This window comes from Phalaenopsis equestris, unplaced genomic scaffold (genome assembly GCF_001263595.1).
Source record: "Phalaenopsis equestris unplaced genomic scaffold, ASM126359v1 Scaffold000507, whole genome shotgun sequence".
Taxonomy (NCBI): Eukaryota; Viridiplantae; Streptophyta; class Magnoliopsida; order Asparagales; family Orchidaceae; genus Phalaenopsis; species Phalaenopsis equestris.
This window is the reverse complement of record NW_018164947.1, coordinates 1,764,786-1,774,535: the sequence shown is the minus strand read 5'-3', so window position 1 is coordinate 1,774,535 and position 9,750 is coordinate 1,764,786. Positions and strand designations below refer to the sequence as shown.

General features: G+C 37.3%; 1 protein-coding gene across 2 annotated transcripts in view; it reads left to right on the top strand.

The window, feature by feature from the left end:
- Positions 1 to 558: 558 nt before the first annotated feature.
- Positions 559 to 9,750, top strand: part of LOC110028288 — a 51,208-nt gene continuing 42,016 nt past the window's right edge. For both annotated transcript variants that reach the window (XM_020730074.1, XM_020730075.1), the window contains exon 1: positions 559 to 662. In XM_020730074.1, coding sequence (XP_020585733.1) covers positions 573 to 662 — 90 coding nt within the window. In that variant the 5' untranslated portion in view covers positions 559 to 572. The remainder of the gene's footprint in view (positions 663 to 9,750) is intronic.

The window sequence follows — 9,750 nt, the reverse complement described above, 5'->3', positions numbered from 1 at the left end:
GCTCATGGCCATTTATTGTTCAAAATGTGATTCAAAATAAACTAGTATAGGCCAAAACACTTATATTTAAAAAAGGATTGTTATGCTCAATTTGACATGATTTGGCTGAAGCCAATATTTAACATTTCTATATGTGCTTGATCTCGGGGCATTGTTGGTTATTTTGCTACTTAGTAGGGGAAGTTACACCCTATTTGGATCCTTGTGTTGGTACTTGCTATTAATTAAATTATTGAAAGTGGTAATGCTTTATGGTCAAATTTATTGAGGTTTATGTTGCTTTTCTTAATGCAATGCTTGATTTCAAATTGTACTATAAATCTTTAATGCTCGCAGTACGTGTATTCATGCATTTGAACTTGATTAGATTTGGGTAATCATATCGTCGAAACATTTTGGTTATGCGTTCTAGAGTTTTTTTTTTTTTTTGAAAAATCACTGATGAATAAATTTGTTGGCTTCAATCTATAATGGTAAATATTGAAAGTAATAATTATATTGGATGGAGGTGCCTGAGCTTTGTTTGTGATGCTGGATATCTATTTTGTTGATGCCAGGAATCTGTCAAGGACATGGCTCAAAAGTTTCTTCTCTATATTATGACTAATCATGACGTGAGTACAAATCGAGTAACCGTGTTACAGGCCTTGAAGATTTCTCTGGTGAGACAGTAGTTATTATCATGATTAGTTCTAATTAACTGAAACATTTCAGTTTCTTTTGATAAATTTGCTAAGCTACTAATTCTGGTCTACTGTTTTACATGTTTTGAAAATATTTTGAGACATCTATTTGCAGTTTTTAAATTTTTATGTGATAATTAAGATTTGTCATACTTTAGCTGTATTTAGGGATCATTCAAAATTTATTAATTGGTTCATTTCATTCTGAAGCAAAGTACTATTTTAGAACTCTTATTGGTATTTTGCTTTAGTTTAATTACTCCTAGCAATTGATTTAAGCAAGCATCTATACATAATCAGTTTACTTTGCTCACTAGAATTAGCACTGCACATGTTTTTTTATGAGTAAAGTTTTAATTATGGATTACAAATATAAATTCTCTCTCATATCCTTGCAAAAGGAGCAAAAGCTTGATTGTTTTGATGGTTGCTGGTTATGAAAATTTGTGCTGTCTCTTTTATAAGTGTTGTCATTCTAGGTCAAAATTTTAGACGGTAGATTGAACTTCGGATAAGATATTATTTGAGGTTTTACCTTTATTTTGGGAGTTCTTTATGATTTAGTTTGAGGTTTCTCATTTATAGAAGCTCATACTAATAATCAGGCTTCTCGTGGATGTGATAGAACTTTTTATTAAGGTTAATTTATATGCCATAGATACATAACTTGTCATGACCCGGCCTGGGGCTAGGAATTAACAAAGATGGGAATAGTAAATGCGGGATTATGGAGAGATTTAGGATAATTAAGGTTTAATTAATTTAATTAACTCAATATCTTATAAATTTTATGTCTTCCATTTCTTTCTTAATCTATATCTACTGCTTTATATCGAATTGATCGATTTTAAGTTTATAATTTTATAAAATTGCTCTTGTTGAAATTTGAGGTTGTGAAATTTGGGGCAAATTTTAAAGTTGCAAAAAATTTTTTTCCCGATTTCATAATACTGGTTATTACAATCTCCCCTCCTTATAAAATTTTGTCCTCGAAATTCTTGAATTCCACATGAGTTATATATGTTATGAGGATAAAACATAAAGTGATTATAAAAGTCTGTTTCTTGTTAGTTGGTAAGCATATGTGATAAACTATACATATGATAAATCCAACATAATATCCAAAATAATGTAACCGTTATGTTTCTATACTCGAGAGAGAAACTGAAATGTCGAACAGAGGGGGAGAGGAAATGATGAGTTGGGAAGCGAAAGCAGAGGAAGTGCCTTATTTTTACTTACATGAGGAAATGACGCCGTGCGCTGTGCTCGAGGGAAGAAGAAGATCGCAGTGCTGCTTTGGTGAGTCGAGTTGCGACCTGAGGCAATTGAAGGAAGACGATGTGCGAGGCGAATTCTGCATGCAAAGGAAGGAGCTCTCCTGGGTCCGCGTACGTTGCTGCCATACGAAGGCGGAAGGAAGCATTAATGTTAAGAGTTCGTGCAGGAAGGAGCCAAGTTTAGGGGAGGACGGAGCAATCTGGATCTCGCGTGCAAGGGGGAAGATAATGTTTTATCGCGTGCGGGAAAGGGACTCGCGTGCAAACTTCTCTCACACTGTTTAAGGCTCAGTTGAGTAAAGTAATGTTTATTTTAAGTGATTTAATTGTAATAATAATAATATATATATATATTTGAGAAAGCCCAAAGACTAATTTATTAAATAAAAAGTAGGATACATATAGATTGTGTGTGAGGGCCCAAGCATGGCACCCCCCCCACACAATAACCACCAGATCAAATGGTTTCAAAAAAAAAAAATGCAGAAAAATCATGAGACGTAGAGAAAATACTAAAAAGTGCCAAAATACGGAGTATCAAGTAGCTAGAGAGCGACCCAATTTTGCCTTGCCTTCGTCTCTATTTCTAGGGAATGAGCCAGCTAATAAATTGGTAAGATGAGTGTCATTGCCAGTAGCAATCAATGTTTCATCCATTAAATTCCCGAGCTCGAGTCGGCCTCCATTCTTCTTCTTCCTCCTGGAATAAACCTGTCATTCCTCATCCGAAGCTTGTCTCGCCTTATCATTGGGTTGGTCTAAAGTTTGTCAGATATGTGTAGGTTGTTGAACATTAGAAGCAACTACTTATTGTACCAGCTTATATTTTATCAGAAGAAACACTCTCGTGTGTCTTGACATATAAGTGAGTCTTCTTCAATAACAGTGAGTGATATAAGCACATTTGGATCTGTACATGTAGTATGATTTTCTTCATCTGGAATAATGGTGTTGGCAACAGAATCGGGTCGCACCTTTTCGGCAGGGATAGTGGGTGATTTATCTTTAGCGATATTTGGCCTTAGATGAGGATGCAATTAGATGAGGATGCAAAGATGAGGATGCAAGTGATAACAAATAGTAGAATTGTGGCCAAACATACTACAATGAGAGCAATAAAGAGGTTGTGGTTCTATTTTAATATTTTGTCAATGCCCGTTGTGAGTGGTGTCAATCCATATCTCATCTCGAGCTGGTTGAGCGATATCTCTCTCAACGAACACACAAGCCACACAGTTTGGTGACAACAAGCGTAAGACTATCAAACTTGAGAGACTTGCCGTAAGTAGTTGCTAAGGAGTAGAGAATTTCTAAGTTGAACAGATGTAATTTTAACCTGAAAACTTTATCAAAACAAGAATGATAGAGGGCTCCGCTTTTGGATCAAATCGACAATCCACTTCAGAATTTTCATAAAACAATTATCGATCTTGATAACTTTTCAAGAAAAAATGCTTGTAATCGGCATCGTTAGATAACTGAATAAGTATATACCGACCATCAAGTAAGCCAATATTCCAACTGCCCAATAATTTCATATCATCAAATTCTTTCCGAATGATCTTCAATTTTGGGTGATCATAAAGGAAATTCCCCACTAGAGCAAAGCACAAAGACGAAGCGAGAGTACTGATTTCAATCTTAGTGAGAATAAGAGCAGACTTCCCATTTTTTTTGCCAAGTTTTTAAATGAAAGTTTGATCACCACCACCTTCAAGAGCGTTGTGGAAAGGTTGAGGAACATTGTAGGACTAGTCAATATGAAAACCAGGCTCTGAACCTGAAAGAGGAGCACGGGTAGGAATTGGAAAGTCGCTGACAAGTGCATTGGTATAGGAATGCATCGTCGAGGCCATCTCCAGAATGACTGACAAGCTGGCTGCTAGAAAAAGGCGAGCAAACTTCACTTTCTGTCGGGCAGGGCGATAAAGATCGTCGAGTGCGATCCGAGGAAAGAAGACTGCTAGCGTCGGGCCAAATTGAAGGCGTGAAATGTATCAGTAGCGGTGCGAGAGCAACGAAAACGAAAGAGGCCTTCGTTGTCGGGTACTGCTGCGATGGTAGCTATTCGACGTTGGGTTGAATCGAAGGCACGAATGCGTTAGGAAGAGGAAAGACATGCGAGAAAGCCGAAGGAGAGAAACCCTTCGACGTCGGGTACTAGGAAACTGATTGGCGTGTAACTCTTTGTCGTCAAACTGATTGGCGTGAAACTCTTTGTCGTCAACATGACGAAATTAGAGGGTGAAGCCGTAGAATTAATGCAGGGAATCACCAACCGATGAATATATATGTCAGCTATATATATTTGAAAAGACAATATTCATTGATAAAAAAAGAGGATACAAAGGTTTTAGTGAGTGGGTGCCAAAATCCCACTCACAGGGATTACAAATGTATTCCTCAAAAAATAAAGCATAAAGAGGCAACTCCTAATCATGGTGGGTGTAGTCGGTGGATCTATCGCTTCCCCTTCCCCTGGATCTTGGGAGGGAGTCCAACAACATGTTGAGATGTGGGCTTCCGCTCGAAACAATGATACAGTCATTCTGAGAGTTACTGAGATCTGACATTTTTTTTTTCTTCTTTCTAGTTTTGTAAACCTGCCAATCATCTGGCAGAGGAAGTCTCGTGTGAACAATAGGTGGATCTTCGATGGAGGTAAATTGCTGATCTGACTCAGCATGCAACACACCTTGATCCTGACACTCTTCCATAACATGAGTACCCTCTTCTCTCGCAATAGGTGGATCCGAGATACTTCGGCTAGCAACTGCTACAACACACTTTGTAGAATTTGTAATCTGAGGAAGAGCTGCCTCAACAATAGTAGGCGGAAGCTGCTGGTATGTTTGGTGAGGAGTAGTCTTATTAGTCAAATTCTCATTCAACATTTATGGAAGATTAACAATGTCTGCTATATTTTCCTCCACATGGATGGTGTTGTTAGGACATGTCGATCTCAACTGTGGGTGAAGGCTGAAACATTTGACAAGGGTGTGCCTAAATAATTTACAGTGATTGCAGTAGTATGGTCTTTGTTCAGTTATAATTGGCTGCCTATACCCATTGTGGGCAGTGTCAAACAAATGTTTCATCAACATCAGGGAGAGTGACATCCCTTTCAATAAAAATTCTTGCAAACGAAGACCTGGTTAGATTGAAGGTGGGTGTATCCAATTTCATTGGTCTCCCTAGTGTAGCTCCAATAGAGTAGAGGACTTGGTGGTTTAAGTAATGCAACTTTAAGCCAGGTAGTGTAAATCAGATTGGAACTATAGGTGATTCTTGACTAGGGTTAGGAGATCACTTGAGCAGTTTCATATATTTTTCCTCTATTGTCATAACTTTTTTGGAAAATATTTTGGCAGATAATTGTATCATCACATGTCTTCCATCAAAGATGCCAACCTTCCAGAGTCCCAATAGTTTGAGACCTTCAAAAACCTTTCAAACAATTTCTATTTTGAGATTTCCCGATTGGAACTTCCCAATGAGGGTGAATTTGAACTTGTTAACCAGGTTGGAAACTTCAACATCAAAGAAAAATAGAGCCAGTTTACAACACTTTCTACTCATCTTCTTAATAAGGTTGCAATTCTCCTTGCCTTCGAATGATTTGTGGTAAACCTGAAAAACCTAATTTGATCCCATAGAGCCAACCATATCAACAAAAGAAGCATTTCCAAGGTTTGAAACTGAAGTAGTCGGTGGTTGAGAAGGAACAATAGCCATAGAGCTCAGAGTCGAACAGTGGGTCTAACTCCTTTGCTGCTCGATCCGCAGAGCAATGATCGAACGGAGACCATAGCAGAGGAAGTCACAACATTATGCAAGGAAGCTCGCGCGAGGCATTAGGACGATGAAGGACGAACGTAGTTGTGGAAAGAAAGACGTGAACAAACCATAACAGAGGAAGTCGCGACATTATGCAAGGAAGCTCGCGCGAAGCGTTAGGACGATGAAGGACGAACGTAGTTGCGGCAAGAAAGATGTGAGAACACCCTCTTAACAACGAGAAAATGCTGCGGCAAACAGTGACCCGAGGAAGAAGACGATGAGCGAGCACGAAGAAACCAGCGGAAGACGAACCACTCGAAATAGGAGAAGTCGAATGCACGGACTGTTTGTTGTCGAGCACGACGAAGCCAAAGGAGTTAGCACAGGATTTCGTCATTGGGAGAAACCCTAGCAGAGCATGACGTATATATATATATATATATATATATATATTGAAAAGCCCAAGGGCTGATTTATTGAAATAGAAAAGATATATAAAGGTTGTATGAGAGGGTCCAATAGAGACACCCTACCCGTACGATACCAAGTACATTGATACCCCAACAAAAAAACACAGATAGACTCAAAAAAAAAATAAAAAAAGCAGAAAACAAATAGCTAGGGATGAGCCAGTTTAATCCTGCCTCTTCTTCTAGTTTTAGGAGCGGAGCCAGATAATAAACTTTAATGAGCCGTGTCATTGACAGGAGTAACCAAAGTGTCATTCATTAAGTTTTCAAGTTGGAGTGTGCCCCCAACCTTCTTCTTTCGCCGAGAAGTGTAAACTTGTCATTATTCATCTGAAGACTGGCTCATGTGATCCTTGGTCTGTTTAGATATTAAAACCGCAATAGAAGGAAAGACAATCGTTGCCACATCATAGGTTTCAGTGTATGTGAATTGTAACCCCTCTGCACCTGATGCTTCCTGAATAGGAGCTACGGGGCTATCCTGATTTTCGGTCCGAATATTATCCGTTGTAGTATGGTCAGGAGAAATGATTCGAGTGGCAGACACCAACTCCTGTCTTGTGGTGATTCCCTCCTCAGGTTTGCTAGGAGCGCTTTGAGGCACATAGGGTGCACTAATAATATGTTCATGCTTTTGACTATTGGTTCTCAACTGTGGATGCAATCTAAAACATTTCTCCTGCGGGTGTCCAAACATCTTGCAGTGCTTGCAATAGTAAAATTTTTGTTTCATAATAATTTTTTCGTAATAACCATTGTGAACAGAGCCAAGACAGATTTCTTCTACATCTGGTAATATAATATCTCTTTTAATCAAAATCATTGCAGTAGAGGAACAATATCTCTTTCAATCAAAATCCTTGCAGTAGAGGAATAATTTGAGAAATGAACTGTAGTTAAGTTTACCTGTAAAAGTTTTTCCAAGGATAGTCTCAATTGCAGATAAGATATGTAGGTTAAAGAATTGAATCTTGAGTTCAGGTAACGAGAACCAGATAAGCGCTTGACTTGGATCAAAATGAGGGGTCCATTTGAGCAATTTCATATGTTTGCCCTCGATTATGATGAATTTCTTCAAGAAAATTCTTGTGTAATCTTCATCTATGCCCAGCTGTATCATAACATGTCTTCCGTAAAAAAGATCCACCTGCCAATCTCCAACCAGTTTGAAATATTCAAAAATCTTCTTGATAATATCCATCTTAGGGCAACCTAATTTGAACTTTCTGGCTAATGTAAATTTGTATTTTCCTGCACGAGTTAAACTTTCAGCGTTAGAGAAGAATATTGTTGGTTTGCCTGTCTTTTTCTCTACTTTTTTTTTGTGAGATTGCAATCTCTATGCTCTGCAACATAATCATTGTAGATTTGCGGGAATATCGGACTATTGGCGAGGTGGAAATGAGAGTTGCGTTTGTGAACCACTGTAGCATAGGAGAGTTTGTCGGGGTTCTCACCGGTGATGGCGGCAACATAGGAAAGCTCTGATGCCGTTAGCGTGCTGCACACAAGCACTGCAGCAAATCGCGCAGCTTGCCGATTGCCTCCAACGAATAGGACACGAGCAGCCGAGCAAGTCGAGCAGAACTATGGCGGAGCAGTTGAGTGGCTTTGACGTAGCAAACGAGCAGCTCAAAAACATACGACGAAACCTGCAGACGCAAGCCGCAGACGACACGATCTACTTCGTAGATGACGCAGCAGACGAGCAGGCTCGAAGCAGACGACGTGAGCTCGTCCGCCAACCAGAGCCGATGACAGACAAAAAAGATCAAAACGAGGGAAAAATCATACGTCTGTTTCAAGCTAGGGTTCATTATGAGCGGAAACCCTAGCAGAGCGAAAACGAAGACCCATCCGGACAACTCATATATATATATCTTAAATCAAAATTAAGTGGGATTTCATAAAATAAATAATACTTAAATAATGAAAAGGTATAATACTTAAATAATGAGAAGGTATAAGTTTATTAAAATAATAAATTAATTAAATTTTATACATGCTTATTTTAGATTTTAAATTTTAGAAGGGTTGATGTCAAGAAAAATTAATTGACATCGAGGTGAGTACTTATGCTCTTATGCAATGATATTATTTTGCTTTTTCTCGACTAAATACATTTATTGTTATAGTGCTGCATACTTATTATTTAAGGTTATATTGAAGTTTGTTCATGTTGTAAAAATGACTTGTGTGCTCAGCTTTACTTAAATTAATGTAGATATTGAATCTTGTACAATAATGTTAATTGACTTGCTAACAATAATGAAATATTCATTATTAGAAAAAAATGATATTTTATAGTATGATTGTTTGTGCATGTTTGGATATAATGAAATCACCCTTTATGATGATTGTTTGTGCATGTTTGGATATAATGAAATCACCATTTATGGTACTAGTGGGAGAACATTTATATATAATCGTGCACGTAAATGGAAAAAGATATTTATATTAAAGTAATTTACGTGTACAATTTTTAGTCGTTGCTCTTGTGACGATTGTATAAATATATAATGATATTGATATACTATTGATATAGTAAGATTCATTGAATAACATTTCAAATAATTATATTAATTTATTAAAAATTTTACTATCATGAGTATTTACTGACTTGTTTAGCTCATTATTATTGTAAATTAATTTTTCAGGTTACTTAAATAATTAAAAGATCAACGATAGAAAGAAAAACGATTATAGAAGACGCAAATTACCTGTAACGAGGTAAATTTAATTATACTATTTTATGTTTTAGTGGATTTTTAATTTTTTAACATTTATAGTAAATAAATATAGAAAATTTAGTTTCCACCGTCCGATCGTCTGTTGCCTCCTTCGTTAATTTCAAATCCTGGGCCGGGTCGTGACAAAAACAACTCATCCATCAAACTCTATGTATCTGTATCAGTGGCAACTTGTGTTTCTGGTTCCTGATGAGGTAATGAATAGATTCTTTGGCGAATGTTCTGTCTTCGCAGTTCACTATGTGTTCCGGTGCCATCTTCTATTATCCTCTACTAAGTACATCTAAATGTAGATTCTTCCTGAAAATTCTCTAAACTGAATCCCTTTCTGTGTTAGCATCTGATGCAAATCTTTGAACAAAATTAGGACAGTTTATCCTCTGATGTCGATCTGTCTGCATAAGTAACACACCTGGAATCCAAATAAATATTCAGCACGATGTTGCTTTTTAAATTTAACACAGGGCTACATTGTATTGCCGCCAGTCTGACTAATAACTTCACCGGTGTTGGATTTCATCTTCTTCTTTTGAATGTTATGTTGGTGTTACTTCTTTCGAACTACTTCTCATGTGCAAATCTCTACGCTTCTAAGTTTGTTGGAAAGACACGTCTGCTTGATTGAATCTTTCAGTCCAGAAAGAAATTTTTAACATTTCTCCTCTGCATTTGAAACAAGTTAAGATGCATATCTCGATAGCATAGTGAACTCTACTTTTTTCTGCATAACTGATCGATCTCTTTGTACTAACATAATGAATTTATCTTGCATTTTTCTCCAAGCCGA